The following is a 22,310-nucleotide window of genomic DNA, read 5'->3' as shown; positions in this document are numbered from 1 at the left end:
ACTAAGAGGGATTATGCTAAACTTGTAAAACAAATCTGTGGTGTGTCATCTGTCCTGGGATGCTCTGTAATGTTTGGCAAGTGAATTAGTTTTGATGTAACTCTTCAGTTTCCCATGAATAAAAACATGGAAGCTGGTTTGAAAACAACCTGCAATTTCTTCCCCTCCCTTGCACCTGTATGGTTAAACCCCACTGCAGAGCTGATCTACTGAATGCCATTACCTGGCTGCCCAGTGGGCATTCCAAACCTGCATCCTTGGAGGTTAGAAACACCTCCAGAGAAGGGTCACGAGGATGAGCAGAGGGCTGGAGCTCTTCTGCTGTGAGGACAGGCTGAGGGAGTTGGGGCTGTTCAGTCTGGAGAAGAGAAGGCTCTGAGGAAACCTTCTTGTGGCCTTCCAGTATCTGAAGGGGGCTCCAAGAAAGCTGGGGAGGGACTTTTTAGAGTGTCAGGGAGTGACTGGACTAGGGGGAATGGATCCAAGCTAGAGGAGGGGAGAATTAGATTAGACATCAGGAAGATGTTCTTCCCCATGAGGGTGGTGAGACACTGGCACAGGTTGCCCAGGGAGGTGGTGGAAGCCTCATCCCTGGAGGTTTTGAAGGCCAGGCTGGATGTGGCTGTGAGCAAACTGATCTGGTGGAAAGAGTCCCCACTCACGGCAGGGGAGTTGGAACTGCATGATCCTTGAGGTCCCTTCCAGCACTGGCAACTCTGTGATTCTGTGAAATTTGGATAGAAACCAACCCTCCAGCCAAATTCCTTCCCTGAAAACCGAGTGTGGGCACCATGGGGTTCCTATGGCACACCTGCAACTCACCGCATGCCACGCTGCATCTTCCTATGGCACACCTGCATCTCACCGCATCCCACGCTGCAGCCAAAGCTTTTGCTAAGTGAAAGCTCTGCCTTTCTCTAAATGTTTCCTCTCCCTCCTGGGCCTGGCTGCTTGCAATATTCTCTCAAAACCAGGTAAGTGCAAGGATGTCTGGCAGCCCGCAGTGCTGTGCCCCAGCCAGGAACCTGTGAGTTAAGGGGATGCAAGTCAAAGGAAAATCGGTTCCCTAGGACGTGCTGCAGACAGAGACACAACAACTGACAGAAACCCAGGTAAATGAGGAAGGAGAAGAAAATTACTTACAAAGAAGGTTTATTTTCTATTTGTGTACAACAAATATATGAAAACAAATTGGATTTGGAAGAAAAAAAGAAAACAAAAAGGTAGATTGGATTTCTTCAAGGTATTGAATCCTCTTCAGGAAAGGTTTTGAGTTATTAAAACAGTCTCAAAGGCTAAAATTATGCTTGGATAATATATATGTGTGTGTACATATATATATATATAAACTATGTGCAATTTTATATATATATATAGGGTATATATAAATAGGATGTGTGACTTCAGATGGTATTTTAAGGTATGTTATTTAAAGATCTGAGCAGAAACAGTGCTATTACCAAATGAAGTTTGCTATTTCTGCACAGCTTGCATTCAGGTTTTTGTAAGCATCTAAGACAGTGCAAATACCAGCAAATATTCCCCTGTTATATTCCACACCTTGTGCTCAGCTCCCAGGTTGCCTCTGCTGGGATCATAACCACACTGAGCCCAACGGGGAGGGTTCAGGACTAGCCCTTGCGAGCATCTTCTCGGAGCAGTAAAAGGAAATCTCTCTTACCTTGCTCTGTGCTGTGGTACAGTTCGCACACCAGAGAGAACAATGCATTTCCTATGCTGAATGGCCCTAACTCCCAGAGATCACATACACCTCCCCACACTGACTTATTTCATTGCACTCCATATCCTGCAAAAATAAATCTCCTGGAGGACAGCAGGCATGGCTGCAGACTGAAGTTTAAGTAATACATGTCTCTAAACATGAGGCAGGAATAGACTGAAATTTGATAACACTTCAGTTCATCAGCAATCTGGAATCAAACCACATTTCTCTACCACACTTGTAGGGATGTTGCTTTTCTTTGGTTGTTTTTTTTTATGTTTGTCCAAAAAAAGAAGATGTGGTAGAGAAAACCTACTTTTCATGAAATAAAATCAAGGGGGAGAAGAAGTCCTTCTAGAAGAAACTGCTAAAAGCCAATGAGAGCAGGAGATACTCAAGCAACTTGACACACCAAAAGGCAGCCTGCAGAGGTTTTCCTGCAGCCAGTGAGTAGCTCCTTAGAATCACAGAATCATAGAATCAATAAGGTTGGAAAAAATCCCAGAGATCATCAAGTCCAACCTGTCACCCAACACCTCATGGCTAACTAAACCATGGCTTCAAGTGCCACATCCAATCCCTTTTTGAACACCTCCAGGGATGGGGACTCCATCACCTCCCTGGGCAGCACATTCCAATGGCCAATCTCTCTTGCTGGGAAGAATTTCTTCCTCACATCCAGCCTAAACCTCCCTGGCACAGCTTGAGACTGTGTCCTCTTGTTCTGGTGCTGGTTGCCTGGGAGAAGAGACCAACCCCCACCTGGCTACAACCTCCCTTCAGGTAGCTGTAGAGAGCAAGAAGGTCTCCCCTGAGCCTCCTCTTCTCCAAACTAAACACCCGCAGCTCCCTCAGCCTCTCCTCACAGGGCTGTGCTCAAGACCCCTCCCCAGCCATGTTGCCCTTCTCTGGACACGTTCAAGTGTCTCAATACCCTTCTTAAATTGAGGGGCAAATGATGACATTTGGGGGAATGCTCTTGTGAGGAGAGCCTGAGAGCTATAGCTCTAAATATTTACCAACCTTATTTGCACCTATTTGATGTTAAGGTATTGTATGCTTCCTTTTCTTTCCAGCTCTTTCTTATGTTGCTCCAAAAGAAAAGGCAATTCTGACTCTTCCATACGCCTTGACAATATTTTAACTGAAGGATGTTTGCAATTTAGATATGTTTACTACCACTGGCTTGAGACCCCCCTCAATCCTGCCCCCACAGAAATCAGTGGTTGCTTTGCTCCTGCTGGAAATAAAAATTGGATCCCAGTATGTTAGTCACAAAGCTTGCTAATAAAAGTAACTACTGTATTCATTATGTCTCTCAATGCTTAAAGGCAAAGTGGTGTTAGCAAACACTGTATAGCACAGCTTAAAGAACAGTCTTGTGCAACATTCTAAACAAACTGTCATTCAGCAAAGTCACAGAATCACAGGATTGCAGGGGCTGGAGGAAGATCATCCAGTCCAACCCCCCCTGCCAGAGCAGGATCACCTACACCAGAACGCATCCAGGAGAGTTTTGAACATCTCCAGCGAGGGAGACTCCACAACCCCCCAGGGCAGCCTGCTCCAGGGCTCTCTCACCCTCACAGTGAAAAAATGTTTCCTCAATGTCTAAAACCAGTTGTGAAAAACAACTTATGGGTGTCATGGTTTGAGACAGGGTGTCTTGAATAAAACAGAAAGTTGAGGGCCAGAGAGTCCAGCCCAGTGGGTGGACACTGGAAGTGATGTTAGTTCATTCCCTGAATGCCTGCATCTAGCCTTCATAAGGGGACAGGACAAGCTGCCTCTCCCCCTTCTCCTCTCCCTGCTGCCCTCCCTTATCTCCTGTATGGTATAGGGGAAGGTTTTCAGCTTTGAGCCACCTGTTAGTGGCCTAGGCCAAGCTAATTTCTGCCCTCCTGATGTGGCTCCCTTATCTCCTCTTTGGTATAGGGGAGGGTTTTCAGCTTTGAGATGTCTGTTAGTGGCCTAGGCCAAGCTAATTTTAAGCTGCATCATTTCAGGCCTGGTGTAGGGGGGCAGCAGCAGGCAGGGATGGGAGAGGGCATTCAGGCCTGGGATTTTTTGGCCTCATTTGGTGGAGGTGGGTGGAAACTTTGGCTTAAGGAGGTTCTTGGATCACCGTGGCCTACGGATTTCTTTGCATTTGATATGCTTTGCACTGCAGCATGGAGTTCACGAACAGCACTTCCAACAATACTCTGTATTTCTACCCAGTCCTGTGTGGAGTCTTCTTTAGAAGAAGTTGCCTTGAGAGTTAAAGAGCCTGTCTTGCTCCACATAAACCCAAGACAGTGGGACAGCAAATTTTGCTACATGAAAATCTCTGGAGCTCTGACAGGATGTTTTTGCTGGGTTCCCCCCCCCCCCCCCCCCCCAAATAATTTCTTAAATCAACCCACTCACTCATGTCCTGCAACCCCAACTGCACAGATGAAAGGCTGTGCAGGCAGTATGCTACCAGACCAGCTAATCTTTACAACTAGATTCTCCAGGAGGGTCTCCCTCTTTCTGCTGCATTCATTCCTAAACTCCCTCTTAGCAGAAACTGCCACATTTCTGCATCCTCCTGGCAACTGACAGGATGAAGCCTGAGACAAGTGTCATCCATCACCTACTTCAGTTCTCAAGTTCATCTCTGTACTTGTCCATACAATGGCCCCTGCAGATTTCAGCTTTAATTCAGATTTCAGTTGCTGCTGCTGACCAAGCCTCAGAAAAGGACAAAGCCTCGTTAGCAGCCTGCAAAAGTCGGCCTTACTAGTTAAAACCTTGAGTTAAATACCAAACAAAGGGGGTGGGGAATAGATGCTGAGACAATGTTTACATCCTTTCAGCTACACCCTTGAAACTTTGGCAGTAAATCAGCCAAACAAAGGGCTCTGCATCTCATCCATCTCTCTCAGTTGGGAAGGCACAGCCATAACTACAAGTTTCTGCAGGGTGTGGCTGATGCTGGGAGATGGCTGAATACATATGACCAAAGGCTGCATGCCTCGCAAGTCAGGACAGAGCAGAGATGTGCTAGGAATTCAGGATCTTTCTTGTGCCCAGAAGTTTCCTATAGGCTGGAGGAGATAAAACACAAGTCTCATCTCCCAGGCAAATAAAAAAAAGGAATAGTTTTCAAACCCAGGGTAACACAGCACTAAAAAGAAACTAACAACTAATGATGCCAAAGCCTCTCGACTGAAGGACTCCCCAAAGCAATCTCAAAGGAAAAGGAAGGAAAGGAAAACCTGTGGCATCAGTCTACACATTTCTCAACCCAGTTATATGGTAAATGCACCAGCAGGCAAGGCCTCAGCTCTGGAAAGGTGAGGAAGAAGAAGGATGGTGCAAACTGCTTTCATACATTTAAACATTCTTAGGATATAAGAGAGCAGGCAACTTAGAAAACATTCCTCGTAAGCCGTGTGGGATCAGTGCAGTTGTCTGCAGTCTTTGCTTCGTGCTACAGCTCAGCTTTGCCTGTTTGGGCAGGACCGGCGCTGCCGCTGCCTTCCCCGGCGCTGCTCTTGTCTGCTGGCTTGAAAGATAAGGAAGCAGAGTTTGTGCAGTAGCGTTTGCCAGTTGGGCGAGGTCCGTCGTCAAAAATATGCCCCAGGTGAGCACCACACTGAAACAGAAGACAACAGAGCATCACTGCATCTCTGCATCACTGCATCTCTGCATCCCTGCATCGCTGCATCTCTGCATCGCTGCGTCGCTGCGTCGCTACGTCTCTGCATCCCTGCATCACTGCATCTCTGCATCCCTGCATCTCTGCATCACTGCATCACTGCATCTCTGCATCACTGCATCCCTGCATCTCTGCATCACTGCATAACTGCATCTCTGCATCCCTGCATCTCTGCATCACTGCATCTCTGCGTCACTGCATCCCTGCATCACTGCATCTCTGCATCACTGCATTTCTGCATCACTGCATCTCTGCATCACTGCATCTCTGCGTCACTGCATCCCTGCATCACTGCATCTCTGCATCACTGCATCACTGCATCTCTGCGTCACTGCATCCCTGCATCTCTGCATCACTGCATAACTGCATCCCTGCATCTCTGCATCACTGCATAACTGCATCCCTGCATCTCTGCATCTCTGCATCACTGCATCTCTGTGTCACTGCATCCCTGCATCACTGCATTTCTGCATCACTGCGTCCCTACATCCCTGCATCACTGCGTCTCTGCGTCACTGCATCTCTGCATCACTGCATCTCTGCATCACTGCATCTCTGCATCCCTGAGCTACAGGCTGGGGTCAGAGTGCCTGGAGAGCAGAAAGGGACCTGGGAGTAGTGGTTGACAACTGGCTGAACATGAGCCAGCAGTGTGCCCAGGCAGCCAAGAAAGCCAGTGGCATCCTGGCCTGGATCAGAAATAATGTGGCCAGCAGGGAAGTCAGCACTGGTTAGGCCACACCTTGAGTACTGTGTCCACCCTCATACTGTGTACACCCTCATACTAAGTTGTCTTTTTGTTTACACAGCCTAGCACTCTTCTGAGCATCAGGTTCCTTCTGGGTGCAGCTTGTTCACTACTCACCTCCTACTGACCTAGTTGGGGGTGTCCCTGCTGACTGAGGGGAGGTCAAACTAGATGTCCTTTGGAGGTCCCTTCAGCCCAGACCATTCTATGATTCTAGGGTTCTAGGGTTCTATGATTTTAGGGGTCTAGGATTCTATGATTCTAGGGTTCTATGATTCTATGATGCTAGGGTTCTAGGATTCTATGATTCTAGGGGTCTAGGAGTCTAGGGTTCTAGGATTCCTGGGTTCTAGGATTCTGTGATACTAGGATTCTAGGAGTCTAGAATTCTAGGGTTCTATGATTCTATGATGCTAGGGTTCTATGATTCTATGATGCTAGGGTTCTAGGATTCTAGGGTTCTATGACTCTATGATGCTAGGGTTCTAGGATTCTATAATTCTAGGGTTCTATGATACTAGGGTTCTAGGATTCCTGGGTTCTAGGATTCTGTGATACTAGGATTCTAGGGTTCTAGGATTCTAGGGGTCTAGGATTCTAGGATTCTATGACTCTAGGGTTCTAGGGTTCTATGATTCTAGGATTCTATGCTTCTAAGGTTCTAGGACTCTAGGTTCTATACTACTTTCTGTAGTATATAAGGGACAGGGAGAGGTGACTGAAAAAGACCTGTAGTGAAGATATGTAAAATATTCCTGAATTAATAATGTTTAGCTGGGATTAATTCCAAACAGGAATGATGCTGATGTGTAGTATGAAACTACAGATGCTCTGGTGGCATTTTTGTTCTGTATGAATGGGCCTCAGACACTTGCAGTGGAATTCAAGGTGAACACTGCTGCTTCTCTCTGTGAGAAAAGCACAGTCATAGAATCATAGAATTGTTAGGGTTGAGAGGGATCATCTAGTTTCAACCTCTCTGCCATGGGCAGGGACACCTCAACACTAGAGCAGGTTTCCCAGAGCCATATCCAGCCTGGCCTTAAAAACCTCCAGGGATGGGGCTTCTACCTGGGCAACCTGTTCCAGTGTCTCACCACCCTCATGGGGAACAACTTCTTCTTGACATCTAATCTAAATCTCCCTTCCTCTAGTTTGTTCCATTCCCCCTGGTCCTATCACTCCCTGACACCCTAAAAAGTCCCTCCCCAGCTTCCTTGTAGTCCCCTTCAGATACTGGAAGGCCACAAGAAGGTCTCCTCAGAGCCTTCTCTTCTCCAGGCTGAACAGCCCAAACTCCCTCAGTCTGTCCTCATAGAAGAGCAGCTCCAGCCCTCTGCTCATCCTTATGGACACGTTCCAGCACCTCCAGATCCTTCCTGTAATAGGAGCTCCAGAACAGGACACATTATTCCAGGTGTGGTCTCCCCAGAGTGGAGTAGAGGGGGAGAATCACCTCCCTCCACCTGCTGGCTCTGCTTCTCTTAATGAAGTCCCTTGCTTTGCAGAAGAACAGAGTATTTTAAGAAGCTGATGCAGTTGATCCTTACTAAAAAAAAAATCAGGATTGATATCACTGTACATTGGGGCTGACAACTTCTCTGGATAATAAGAACTTCTTGTAATTAGCCACTTAAAATCCACGAGTTCCTTTTTACAGCCTGCCAGGAGAAATAATGGAAAGGAAAAAAAAAAACCCCAAACCAAAAAACCCAACAATAAAAACCCTGCACTGGAGAAATATTTATCTTGAACAGGAAAGTCATGCTGCTCCACCAAAGAGCCTTGGCCTTTCAAGTCAATAGCTGATCTCAGTGAGAGCCAGAATGATGTAACTGAGATCACAGAGCTGCTCGTGGGCTCGCAGTCAGACAGCACAAATTAAAGCCTGCAAATTATTCTTAACATTGAACTAATTCATAGCATCCCAAATACAAAGAGGCAATGCTGATTGCTCTGAACTGTGAGTGAGTTAGTGATGGCAAATGTACTGTGCTGCTACTGCTCTCCTGCTGTTCTGGCCTTTTGATTCAGCAGAGAAGCAGGAAGGCTATCTGTAGAAGCTTTGCCTTCAGGTTAAGCTCTTTCAATAGACTGAAAGGCTGGGGGAGGCTCTCATGCCAGCTAGGAGGGACAGAAATTCTGCTTGTTTAATGACAGCTGAAACACTAATGCTCACTGCCTCTGGAAGCAGGGCAGGTAGGCATGCATGTGAAACCCCAGTGCTCCCAACCGTCAGTCCCACCCGTGCAGCCACATCCCAGGACAGGCTCCCTGCTCCCAGAGAAGTGTTGCTGACACAACCATGGCAATCCAGTCAGGATCCCAACAACAAAGAAGGGCACTTCTGGGCTGTGGTTATCAGCAGGATGAGCTCCCAGAGGTAGTGGGAAAAGGCAGGGATGACTTCGGGTTAAGCAGCAGCTCAGCTTTTTGAGCAAGGAAGACAAATATGGCAAACAAGGAAAGGGCAAAGGAAAATTGCATGGGAGCTAGAGAAGAAAAGCTTCAAGTCCTGCTCCTGAAAGACTGATGTCTTGCCACTCTTTGCTCCATTCTCCACTGCTTATTTTTATTTCATTTTGCTTTAGACTGAAGATCTTCTTTTCAGGCAGTTTGGGCAGAAAAAATCAGCTCTTTCTCAGAGTGGGGTCTTTCACAATGAGGCATTCCACCTGATCATAAAGCTTTTCCATACCTTGGGGGGAAAAAAAATACCTAAAAACCCCTTAAGTGTCCCAGAGAGAGTATTTTTCTCAGTGCTCAGCATCCTAATTAAATCATCTCATCTCAACTAAGAATGCCTCAAAAACCTCCTGGCTAGAAGTGTTAAACAGATCTTTTCCAGATTAACATTCAACCAAAGATAAATCATCCCCTCTCCCCTGGATAGGAGCAGAACAAGAAAAACCATCGAGAGAAATGGTCTGCAGGAGTAATATACTCACACACAGACTACAAAGACAATCTATCACAAAGGTTTTCCTCACAAAACCTGAGAAGCTGTGCATGAGTCCCAGGTAGTCTCATTACACCTTCTTGTGATGGCAGAATCACATCAGGCTTGGATTACTGCAAAATTTGTTACCTTTTGAGACTACCCCCTCGCCAAAGATTTATGCGGCAATTCTCTCTGTAGAGGCCTCTACAATTCATCCGCCCTCAAAAGAAATGTAATTCAATCCTCTGCATCACTGTAGAAGAAACTTGGCTCTCAGCTGAGAGCACAAAGGGTGAATTGATTTTACTGTCCTCCCCACACGTAAGAGGTGCTGACCATTTTTCTTAGGCTGTGCGCACGTCTGCAAAGCCTCCTGCAAGGAAACAACCATCTGCTGCAGCCTCGCGCATCAACACGTCGCGCAGAGTGCTCCAGGAGGGCGAAGCAGAGTAAGGCACCTGAAGAGGAAGAGACCTGAAAGATCACAGAATTGTCGGGGTTGGAAGAGACCTCAAGGATCAGCCAGTTCCACACCCCCTGCCTGACACCTCACACTAGATCAGGTTGCTCAGAGCCACATCCAGCCTGGCCTTACAAACCTCCAGGGATGAGGCTTCCACCACCTTCCTGGGCAACCTGTTCCGGTGTCTCACCACCCTCATGGGGAAGAACTTCTTCCTGACATCCAATCTGAATCTACCCATTTCTCATTTTGGTCCATTCCCCCTAATCCTATCAATACTCGGCACTGGTTAGGCCACAACTTGAGTCCTGTGTCCAGCTCTGGGCCCCTCAGTTTAGGAAAGATGTTGAGATGCTGGAAGGTGTCCAGAGAAGGGCAACAAAGCTGGGGAGGGGTCTGGAGCACAGCCCTGGGAGGAGAGGCTGAGGGAGCTGGGGTTGCTTAGCCTGCAGAAGAGGAGGCTCAGGGGAGACCTTACTGCTGTCTACAACTCCCTGAAGGGAGGTTGTAGCCAGGTGGGGGTTGGTCTCTTCTCCCAGACAACCAGCACCAGAACAAGAGGACACAGTCTCAAGGTGTGCCAGGGGAGGTTTAGGCTGGATGCGAGGAAGAAATTCTTCCCAGCAAGAGAGATTGGCCATTGGAATGTGCTGCCCAGGGAGGTGGTGGAGTCACCATCACTGGAGGTGTTCAGGAAGAGCCTGGATGAGGCACTTGGTGCCATGGTTTAGTTGATTAGCTGGTGTTGGGTGATAGGTTGGACTTGATGATCTCTGAGGTCTTTTCCAACCTGGTTAATTCTATCCTGTCCTATCCTATCCTATCCTATCCTATCCTATCCTATCCTATCCTATCCTATCCTATCCTATCCTATCCTATCCTATCCTATTCTATTCTACCTAACAACATAAAAAGTCCCTCCCCACCTTTCTTGTAGGCCCCCTTCAGATACTGGAAGGCCACAATAAGGTCTCCTCAGAGCCTTACAAGTACATGTTTGGGAGCAGGAAACAGGGAGGTCAATACTAACTGTCAGTATGCTTGGAACTCCCAAGCCTCCTGGTTCTGATAATGCTGCTGGGAGTCACAGAAAGCAGCTTACAGTCAGCTGCTGTAGCAGGCTCTGAGCTATCAATGTGCAAACAGCACTACTGTGATTACTTCATTTTATTAATTTGTAAAGGTGCAATTACTAGCTAGGGAGACTTCAGGTGGAGGGATTCTCACATAGGAAAAGAGCCTAAAAGAGATGCAATCAGCTTTACAGTATTCCTCAAATGTTTTTGTAATTAACTTCTATCTGTCATTAATCATTGACCTGACCTTTTTATACACCCAGTGTGATGTGCTTCCAAAAATGCTGTAAAAGTTATTTGCAGGATAATCTATGATTGTCTTTTATGAAGAGAAGAGAAGAGAAGAGAAGAGAAGAGAAGAGAAGAGAAGAGAAGAGAAGAGAAGAGAAGAGAAGAGAAGAGAAGAGAAGAGAAGAGAAGAGAAGAGAAGAGAAGAGAAGAGAAGAGAAGAGAAGAGAAGAGAAGAGAAGAGAAGAGAAGAGAAGAGAAGAGAAGAGAAGAGAAGAATAGGAGTAGAATTAACCAGGATGGAAAAGACCTTTGAGATCATCGAGTCCAACCTATCACCCAACACCATCTAATCAACTCAACCATGGCACCAAGCACCCCATCCAGTCTCTTCCTAAACACCTCCAGTGATGGTGAGTCCACCACCTCCCTGGGCAGCACATTGCAATGGCCAATCTCTCTTTCTGGGAAGAATTTCTTCCTAACATCCAGCCTAAACCTCCCCTGGCACAGCTTGAGACTGTGTCCTCTAATTCTTCACTCTGGTATCTGTCTGACACCACTGATTTCAGTGAAATCTGGCAGGATGGAAGAAGGGACTAAGGTCTCCTGAGAAAGATTAGATGGGGTCAAACTCTTTTGGATGGTGCACAGTAGTAAGGCAAGGAACAATGAATACAAACTTGAACACAGAAGGTTTCAGCTCAACATGAGGAGAAACTTCTTTACAGTGAGGATGACAGAATAGAGTAGAGTAGAATAGAATAGAATAGAATAGAATAGAATAGAATAGAATAGAATAGAATAGAATAGAATAGAATAGAATAGAAGTAGAATAGAATAGAAGTAGAATAGAACAGAATTGACCAGGTTGGAAAAGACCTTCGAGATCATCAAGTCCAACCTATCATCCAACACCATCTAATCAACTAAACCATGGCACCAAGTGCCTCATCCAGTCTCTTCCTAAACACCTCCAGTGATGGTGACTCCACCACCTCCCTGGGCAGCACATTCCAATGGCCAATCTCTCTTTCTATGAAGAACTTCTTCCTTACATCCAGCCTAAACCTCCCCTGGTGCAACCTGAGACTGTGTCCTCTTTTTCTGGTGCTGTTACAGCAATCTTTCCCCTGTGTTTGCTTTCTGTGATGGAGAACATTAAAGGAGAGGGGTTTTATTCTCTCAGACAGGTGGAAGGGCTTTTCAAGCAAAAAAAAAATCACCTAATTTTTCATCTGCAAGAGCTTAACAAGGTTTCAGGTGTGGGAGAGGGGATTTTCCTTTGGTTCGACCAAGGCCTGCCATATCAATCCCCCTGCTTTCCAGACTGCAGTAAAACTGCATGCCTTTATTTATTTCTTTTTGCAGCTGCAGGTGGGATTCACACTCCTATGGCTCCAAGGAGGGGAGGAAATGGCCTTGTTATGGATCAACAATGTGGCAGTGTTAACCCTGCCTGGAGGTGGCTGCAGAGATGCTCACCCACTCCTCAAGCGCTTCTCCCGAGGGACTTCATCATCTGCCAGGTTATTGCCCCAGGAAGTGGAAGGAGCTGGTAGGAAGCTGCCATTTGATTACAGAGCAGCCTTGGCTGCATTTTTCCACCCCCCCACCTTAATGCTCTAAATTCAGGGTTTGGTTTTGCTTCAATTTTATGGTGTCTGCATGTGACTGCTGCTAATACTGTCAGTCTCAGGTCTGCTAACGCTATTTGGTTTGGCACTGGGTAAATGACATTCCCAGATTCCTTGGCCTGACCACAGGCTGCCTTGGGCTTCTCTCAGGTGAAACCAAGAGCTCTGGCCATCTCTTTGAGGGTGTCAGCAGATACAGCCTCAGCAGGTTAAGGGTATGCTGATTTTAGCACTATTCAGGCCTACTAAGCAGGGCTGAAGAGAGTGGGTTGCTAAGCTGCTTTCCATCATATTTGAAAATCAGGGCAATCTGGTGAAGTTCTCATTGACTGGAAAAGATGAAACACAGCTCCCATATTCAAAAAGGGGAAAAAGAAAGACCTGGAGAACTACAGGTCTGACTACAGGCCAGTCTGTCTCACATCTGTGCCCAGAGCAGGTCCTCCTGGAAATTCTGCTAAGGCACCTGAAAAATGAGAAAGTGACTGGTGGCAGCCAACATGGTTTCAACAAGGGCAAGCTGTGCCTGAACAATTGATGGCCTTCTAAGATGGGGTGACAGCACTGATGGACTAGTGCAAAGCATTTTCACAGTATCACCAAGGTTGGAAGAGACCTCAAAGATCATCAAGTCCAACTTGTGTGCATTCACAAGCACAAATACAGGCTAGGCAGATAATGGATAGAGAGCAGTCCTGAGGAGAACAACTTGTGGGTGGTGGTTGATGAGAAGCTCAACATGAGCCAGCAATGTGTGCTTGTAGCCCATAAAACCAACCATATCCTGGGCTGCATCAAAAGAAGCATGGCTGGAAGAGTGAAGGAGGTTATTCTCCCCCTCTACTCTGCTCTGGTGAGACCTCACCCAGAGTACAATGTCCAGTTCTGGAGTCCCCAGCACAATAAGACATGGAACTACCAGAGTGGGTCCAGAGGAGGGTCAGAAAGCTGATCAGGGGCTAGAGCACCTCTCCTGTGAAAACAGGCTGAGAAAGTTGGGTTGTTCAGCATGGAGAAGAGAAGGCCCTGGGGAGACCTTAGAGCAGCCTTCCAGTATTTGAATGGGGCCTAGAATACAGATGGAGAGAGACTGTTTACAAAGGCATGTCATGCTAAGATAAAGAGTTATGGCTTCAAACTGGAAGAGGCTAGATTTAGATTAGACAGTAGGAAGAAATTCTTCATCACAAGGGTGGTGAAACACTGGAACATGTTCCTTAGAGAAGGTGCAGAGGCTTCAAACCTAGAAGTGTTCAGAGCCAGGCTGGAGAGGACCTTGAGTAATAGAGCCTAGTAGGAGGTGTCCTCGATTATGGCAGGGGGCAACACTGAATGGCTTGAGAGCAGCCCTGAAGAAAAGGACTTGGGGGTGCTGATGAATGAGAAGCTCAACATGAGCCAGCCGTGCACCTGCAGCCCAGAATGCCAAGCAGAGCCTGGGCTGCATCAAGAGAAGTGTGGCCAGCAGGTGGAGGGAGGTGATTCTCCCCCTCTACTCTGCTCTGGTGAGACCCCACCTGGAGCACTGTGTCCAGTTCTGGAGCCCAAATTACAAGAAGGATCTGGAGGTGCTGGAACATGTCCAGAGAAGGGCCATGAGGATCCGGAGAGGGCTGGAGCTCTTCTCCTATGAGGACAGGCTGAGAGAGTTGGGGTTTTTCAGTTTGGAGAAGAAAAGGCTTCAAGGATACCTTCTTGTGGCTTTCCAGTATCTGAAGGGGGCTACAAGAAAGCTGGGGAGGGACTTTTTTGGGAGTCAGGGAGTGATAGAACTAGGGAGAATAGATCCAAGCTAGAGAGGGAAGATTTAGTTTAGATGTTAGGAAGAACTTCTTCACCATAAAGGTAGTGAGAGACTGGCACAGGTTGCCCAGGGAGGTGATGGAAGCCTCATCCCTGGAGGTTTCTAAGGCCAGGCTGGATGTGGCTCTGGGCAACTCGATGCCCAGAGGTGAGGTGAGGTGTCCCTGCCCATAGCAGGGAGTTGGAACTGAATGATCCTTGAGGTCCCTTCCAACCTTGACAATTCTGTGATTCTGTGTTCTTTAAGGTCCCTTCCAATCCAAACCATTCCACGACTCAATGATTCCAGGATTTTTGATGACATGAGTAATCAATAGTGAAGCATGAGATTCCTAGTCTGCAGTTCCATTGCTGCTTTGCTAGGGAATTCAGGGAAATGGATGCTCCCAGAGAATGTTGACTGGATCCTCTAAAGCATATGAGATTGAGGCAGCCACTAGGCCTGTGCTGGGAGTGAGTTAGCATGGCTGCACAGTAAAGCACAGCGATGGAATCAGCACACAGACAGTCGCTCCACTGCCTTTGACTTCCCTCCCAACTGCTCATGTGTGGAACCAGTTGGCTAGACTCAGGCTCAGGGAGCTCCTTTGAAAGGACCCTCTTCAGGAAGGGTTTTGTAGACTCAGCACTGAGTCCAAGCATTTACATCTGCTCTGTTGAATCTCGCCCGAGAGGACGCTGTGCACTCCAACGAGCCCTTTGTGCCTTCGGCTCGTTCCACCCAGCTGTTAGACCTACGACCCATTGTGCTCTCACACAATGATTGCTATTTAATGGAACTGAAAGGTCTGCAGGTCTTAGGGAAAGCACAGCACACTGTAATGATTTTTGCAGCCACTGCCATTGGAATGGGCTGTGTGTGCTATAAACTAACCTGACTGCAGGATATTTCAGTCCGATGCATCCCATAGGAGAAATCATCGGTGAAGGTAACCACGTCGGGACTGATCACGTCATAGAAGGAAGGCCAACCTGAAAGAGGAGAAGGAGACAAGTAAGCAAAGAGGGCATCCTCATGGCACATGGCACTGCAAAGAGCAAAACAGAATCACACACTGAAAAATGTTGATCTCACTCCAGAGCCTGAAAAATAACTGAAATGGAGAATGGGGATCATAAATCACTTGGATACTTTGGAAAACTTCCTCCCCTAAACACAAAGCTGTTTGCAGGCCAGGACTCAACTGCCAGTAGCTGCCCATCTTCTATCTCAACAGAGGGTCCTGCACTCCACCACAAGCAGCAGTGGTGCTTCAGCTCAGGCACTGAAGGTGGTTGCTCATTTAAGCAAGATCCAGCCTCACCATTGTTTTAGAGATGCATGAATTCCGCCCTGAACACAAACAACAAGGCCTTCTGGAACACAAATGGGTTTGGTTCTTTTTCAGTGTAAAGGTACTTTAAGAAAGAGTTGCTAAGTTGCTATATAGGATAGGATAGGATAGGATAGGATAGGATAGGATAGGATAGGATAGGATAGGATAGGATAGGATAGGATAGGATAGAATAGAATAGAATAGAATAGAATAGAATAGAATTAACCAGGTTGGAAGTGACCTTTGAGATCATCAAGTCCAAGCTATTACCCAACACCATCTAATCAACTAAACCATGACACCAAGCACCCCATCCAGCCTCTTCCTAAACACCTCCAGTGATGGTGACTCCACCACCTCCCTGGGCAGCACATTCCAATGGCCAATCTCTCTTTCTAGGAAGAATTTCTTCCTCACCTCCAGCCTAAACCTCCCCTGGTGCAGTTTGAGACTGTGTCCTCTTGTTCTGGTGCTGGTTGCCTGGGAGAAGAGACCAACCCCCACCTGGCTACAACCTCCCTTCAGGGAGTTGTAAACAGCAAGAAGGTCTCCCCTGAGCCTCCTCTTCTCTAGGTCTTCTGGCCCAGACCATTCTATGATTCTGTGGAGCAGCCATGTACCATCTGATTGTGTGAAAGCCTTTGGAGGATGAACACTTCAGTGCTGCAGAAGCTCTCAAAGGTAACCCTGCCAGCTCCACAACAGCAATAAGGGGGAAGCTCCAAAGGCTGCTACACAGAGATTAAAGCAAACTTTGTCTTGCTGAGAACACCATCTTGTGAGAAAGCTTTAGAGGAGATGTGCTTATGTTAGCTTTGACATTTCTCCATCCTCCTTTCTCCAGACTGTTCCTTTTGGTCTACCCATTCACCACATACACACTACTTGCTTTGGATGCACCCCATACACTTTCAAAAGATGAAGTAATCTGAAACCTGTATCAACAGGCAAGCTCCTCCTAAAGTATTCTATGTATTCTATGTATTCTATTCTTTGTACCCAGCTGGAGTGAGTTCAGTTTAGGCTGTCAGCTCAGGCTGGACGTGACAAAGGCTCCACCATTGCCACACTGTCCCAGGACATGGATTAAGAAACAAACTGTGCCTCTACAGTGTGGACTTCTAACTCTCTCTCATCCAGACCATCTCCTCTCGAGTGATGTGGCAGGCCAGGCCACAGGAATACTGTGACAAACCAGTGACTTCATGAGGATTGACAGAAAACTGAGCAAACCCTGCAACAGAACAGGTCCTGAAGGGGCACACTGTCACTCTGCTGACCTTGAGAGGAAGACAAGTGAACTGCTTATTGAGTTGATGAGCTAAATTCACCAAGAAAATCGATGTCCCTTTCCTGTCTCATTTCCTCTCCCCTCAGCTAAAGTAGAAAACCTGTTTGCTAGCTTGCTAAGCCTTCTCTGGCCACTTCCTCTACTTCAAAAGCTGCCAGGAATAAGCTGTAGAAGCAGTCTGCTTGCCTGCACATCGGGCAACTCCCATTGACAGGGAAAGCCAACCAGACCCCTGTGGCCTCTTCATACAATCTTTCTGTCTTTATCAGTGGTAAATGACCCAGCAATGGCCTTCACTTCACAAGCCCCAGGCTATTTTTGACGCTGTTTCACTGGATGCTGCTCCTCCACTCCTGTCTTTCTCAGCATCTGCCTCCTTCCTGCTAGAAAGGCTGAAAAACGGTTGATATGCTCTACTCTACATTCTAGACTGCTGTCCATTGTGCATGAAAGCTTCAGCCTGCCTTTGAAGGCTATCTGGCTACTTGGAAAGGGCATGCTTCTGCAAAAATTGAGGGGAGATATCATTTTCTATCTCTGCTGAGCTGAAAGAGAAACAGGAACCTTTAGTAATGCTGAGACTGAGCACTGGAGGAGACCCTCTGCAGACCCTGGTTCTGAGACTCAGTTCTCCCTGGGTGATGGCTTTTTGTCAGGTCTAGCTCACCACACCTGAAGGGCAGCAGGAGTGGAGCTGCTGTCTGTTGAACGATGGTAAAACCTAACAGCTTAGTCAGAAATAGCTGCTGGAGGAAAAGGGGCAAAGGGTAATTGCAGGAGACAAGATGGGGGTGGGGGGAGCCTCACAGCTGAGTGAACAACTTCAAATGGCATTTACACTTCCCTCTGTGTGTGTGAACAGCAGCTAAAAGATTTGTGCATACATTTATCCTTGAATGCAAAATTTGGTTTGAGGCAGAGTATGACACAGTAATGGTCAGCAATTTTTATCATGTTACAGACACTTAAAATGGGCTCATTCTGATTTTCACAATCACTCTGCATCACACTGGCAACATCAAAAGGCTTTAGGATAAGAGACTGTTGTGCTTGTGCTCACTCTGATGACCCTTTTACATGAGAGTCAGGCCACTATATCCTAAGGGCCACAGTCTCTGGTACACTAATAAGGCAGCCATGGAGATGAATAGTTTTTCAGATATAGAGCAAGTAGCCTTTCTTGGATCTAAACCACACTAAACAAAGCAATGAAGCTTTCTTCTTGCAAGGACTCCAGGGAAAACCACGTGTAAACAGAACACTACTGACAGATCTTTCCCACCCCATCCTGCATGAGCAACAGAAAGGATCTTAGGCTGCTGGGTGTCACACATAACTGAGTCATGTCCTATCCTTCCTCATCCCGGGGGCATCCCCCAAATCTTTTGTAAAAGCTGCATGGCATTTCTAAAACTCATCCCACACCCCCCCATCAAAACTGAACCTTTTGTTCTTTATGATGATCCTTATTCTGGCAAAGAGGAGACAGCACTTCATGCCTCATGGTCAAAGAATGCTTTCTTCAGAGCAGAGACAGCCTGGTACTGCCCTGGACAGCAACAGTGAACAACAGAGAGGAAGAGAAATGTTTGGTTTGGTAACCTGTGCTGGACACTGCTTTTGCAGCCCTGAACACAGGGCTTCAAACAACTCAGAAGAGGCATCTTCTTTCTCACTTTCAGACCTCTTTTTCTAGGTATGTGGTTGAGTCAGTGTTACTAACAAATCACCTAAGGAGAGCACAAGGTGGGGATCACAATAACACAGGCAGCCAGCAGAGAGGAGTCCCCAATATCTGGCAAGCTGAAGAGTTTGTCTCCTTAAATTGAGATGCCAAAGTAGATGCAATGCCTGAGTAAGGCAGCAACAGCAAACCATGTACTCATGAGTTCAATGAGCCACAGTGTGCCTGCAGCCCAGTCCCCTTTGTGCATTGCTGGCAGAGATAAGAAATGCCAGCAGGAGCAGATTTGTAGAATGGTTTAGGTTGGAAGGGACCTTAAAGACCATCTAGCTCCAACCCCCCTGCCATGGGCAGGGACATCTTCCACTAGACCAGGTTGCTCAAGGCCTCATCCAGCCTGGCCTTGACCACCTCCAGGGAGAGGAAGAAGTCAGCTTTAGTAAAAGGGGAAGAAAAAGAGAAGTTTTAGTGACAAAGATTTACAGTCTCAAGCTGTGCCAGGGGAAGTTTAGGCTGGATGTTAAGAAGTTCTTCCCAGAAAGAGAGACTGGCCATTGGAATGTGCTGCCCAGGGAGGTGGTGAAGTCACCATCCCTGGAGATGTTTAGGAAGAAGCTGAATGGGGTGCTTGGTGCCATGGTTTAGTTGATTAGATGGTGTTGGGTTGATGATCTCAAAGGTCTTTTCCAACCTGGTTAATTCAATTCAATTCGATTCAATTCAATTCTATTCTAGTCTATGCTATTCTATTTTATGCTATGCTATGCTATGCTATGCTATGCTATGCTATGCTATGCTATGCTATGCTATTCTATTCTATTCTATTCTATGCTATGCTATTCTATTCTATTTATTTTCAGTTAACTGCCTGCTTTAGGACACCAATAGAGTTATGGTCAGATAAGGTTGGGTGGTAAAATCATAGAACTGTTAGGGTTGGAAGGGACATCTAGGATCATCTAGTTCCAGCCCTACTGCCATGGGCAGGGACACCTCACACTAGATCAGGTTGCTCACAGGCACCTCCAACCTGGCCTGAAAAACCTCTAGGGATGAGGCTTCCACCACCTCCCTGGGCAACCTGTTCCAGTCTCTCACCACCCTCATAGGGAAGAACTTCTTCCTGACATCCAATCTCAATCTACCCATTTCTAGATTTTTTTCCATTCCCCCTAGTCCTATCACTGCCTGACACCCTCAAAGGTCGCTCCCCAGCTCTCCTGTAGGCCCCCTTAAGAGTTGTTTCGTTCATATATACTCCAGGAAATTCTAAAGCACCTTATCTCATGAGCTACTTCAGGATTCCTTCCTGGGGCCATGCTGACCTCATGAAGCAAAAAAAAAAAAAACAAACCACCAAGAAAAACAGAGGAAAAAAAAAAGACATTTTGTTCCCATAAACTTTTGGAAGGCAGTCCAGCTGCTGATTGACTGATCAGGTTTAGAAGCATCTGAAGCCTCCTTCCAGTTTGCACACATTCTGTAGTAGTTAGACCTCCAACTTCCTAACAAACGGATGCAAGCACTTAGACATCTAACTGGTAAAGTATGAGCCTGTAATCATTTGCAGAAGCCAACTGGCAGGCTGCTTTTGAAAGTCAGCCCTGCTGGGCTATGTTTTCCCCTCTCCTCAACTAATACTCCTTCTGACTTCTTCCCCCCCCCCCATCTTTTTTTCCTTTCCCCTTCTGAATAGCACAATTGCAGTCCCAAAGCATCTAACGCTCTTGACACGACTCCCATTCCATACACCTGCCAAGTGGGGACCTCCACAGTTTTTCAATAACACTGGTGTCTGCAGCTATGGTTCTCATTTCAGATCCCAAAGAGATTAAGTTCAACCTGCATTTTATCATTCTTCGCTGTAAATATTCCAAGCATCTTGCTCCAGTGAGTTATTTGCAGATGGAGAAGTAGGGGGGAGATGGGAGATGTTAGAACTACCAAATGGCACCAGATGGGAGAGAGGATCTTGACCTGCAGAAATGCCTCCTTCCTCTGATGTGCTGTATTTTTAGCTTTCTGATTCCCTTTTAACCTAATACAGATTAATGAAAACCCAAAGGCTTTTTAAGGTAGAGGCTCATCATTTATCTTCACTGAGAAGCTACATCTGCATAAAAACATAAAGCACACAGGATTAAAAAAAAGAAAAGAAAATAAAAGAAGAGGGGAAAAAAAGAAAAGGGGAAAAAGAAAAGGAAAAGCAAAGCAAAGAAAAGAAAAGAAAAAAAGAAAAGAAGATAAAAGAGGAGAGGAGAGGTTTGGAGAGGAGAGGTTTGGAGAGGAAAGGAAAGGAAAGGAAAGGGAAAATAGAAAAGAAAAGAGAAAAGAAAAGAGAAGAAAAGAGAAGAAAAGATAAAAGAAGAAAAGAAAAAAGAAAAGAAAATAAAAGAAAAGAAATGAAAAGAAAATAAAAGAAAAGAAAAGAAAAGAAAAGAAAATAAAAGAAAAGAAAAGAGAAGAGAAGAGAAGAGAAGAGAAGAGAAGAAAAGAGAAGAGAAGAAAAGAGAAGAGAAGAGAAGAGAAGAGAAGAGAAGAAAAGAGAAGAGAAGAAAAGAAAAGAGAAGAAAAGAAAAGAGAGAAAAGAAAAGAGAGAAAAGAAAAGAAAAGAGAAAAGAAAAGAGAGAAAAGAAAAGAAAAGAAAAGAAAAGAAAAGAAAAGAAAAGAAAAGAAAAGAAAAGAAAAGAAAAGAAAAGAAAAGAAAAGAAAAGAAAAGAAAAGAAAAGAAAAGAAAAGAAAAGAAAAGAAAAGAAAAGAAAAGAAAGAAAAGAAAAGAAAAGAAAAGAAAAGAAAAGAAAAAAGAAAAGGAAAGAAAAGGAAAGAAAAAAGAAAAGGAAAGGAAAAGAGAAAAGAAAAGGAAAGGAAAGAAAAGGAAAGAAAAAAGAAAAGGAAAGGAAAAGGGAAAAGAAGAAAAGGGAAAAGAAGAAAAGGGAAAAGAAAAGAAAAGAAAAGAAAAGGAAAAGAAAAGAAAAGAAAAGAAAAGAAAAGAAAAGAAAAGAAAAGAAAAGAAAAGAAAAGAAAAGAAAAGAAAAGAAAAGAAAAGAAAAGAAAAGAAAAGAAAAGAAAAGAAAAGAAAAGAAAAGAAAAGAAAAGAGAAGAGGAAAGGTAATAAAGCCTCTGCTTTGAAACTGCTGTAAAGCTGAAGGGCCTTCATGTTTTCCTTTCTCACAGGTTTATTGAAATGGAATCTGAAAGGCACAGGCATCCACAGCTGCAACTTCTCACGTGCAAGTTTAATGTTGAACTACAAACTGACATATTGCTATTATGTAGAATGCCTGTGCAGATACAGGGCATTTTTTTTTTGGCCAACATGCTGCTTTGTTTTTCATAATACCTCCAGGAGGCTGAAGGCACAATGGACATTCTTACTGGAGAAATGGTTTGCCATTAGGTAACGCTGCTTTCAGAGGAGGGTCAGCTAATTTATCCCAATGTAGCTAGAAAAAAAGAATTGGTCACGGTAAAATTCTTGTTCCTTAGCAAATCACAGAATTATTGAGGCTGGAATAGACCTCTGAGGTCATCAAGTGCAGCCTATGACCTAACACCACCACACCGACCAGACCATGGCACTGAGTGCCAAATCCAATCTTGCCTTAAACACCTCCAGGGACGGTGACTCCACCACCTCCCTGGGCAGCCCATTCCAGTCTCTAATTCCCCTTTCCATCAGGAAGTGCTTCCTAATATCACAGAATCACAGAATCAA

At 45.8% G+C, this 22,310-nt stretch overlaps 1 protein-coding gene across 1 annotated transcript in view; it reads right to left on the bottom strand.

Annotated features, from left to right (window-relative positions):
- Nucleotides 1-4,098: 4,098 nt before the first annotated feature.
- MSRB3 (methionine sulfoxide reductase B3) overlaps nucleotides 4,099-22,310 on the bottom strand; it is a 103,635-nt gene continuing 85,423 nt past the window's right edge. Inside the window, exons 6-7 of the mRNA XM_054178856.1 lie at nucleotides 15,179-15,276; nucleotides 4,099-5,345 (exon numbers count right to left, since the gene is read on the bottom strand). Of these exons, the coding sequence (XP_054034831.1) occupies nucleotides 5,181-5,345; nucleotides 15,179-15,276 (263 nt within the window). The 3' untranslated portion in view covers nucleotides 4,099-5,180. The remainder of the gene's footprint in view (nucleotides 5,346-15,178; nucleotides 15,277-22,310) is intronic.

The sequence above is a fragment of the Dryobates pubescens genome, chromosome Z (genome assembly GCF_014839835.1).
Source record: "Dryobates pubescens isolate bDryPub1 chromosome Z, bDryPub1.pri, whole genome shotgun sequence".
NCBI lineage: Eukaryota > Metazoa > Chordata > Aves > Piciformes > Picidae > Dryobates > Dryobates pubescens.
Note: the sequence above shows the minus strand (reverse complement) of the source record. Positions and strands in the feature narration are given on the sequence as shown.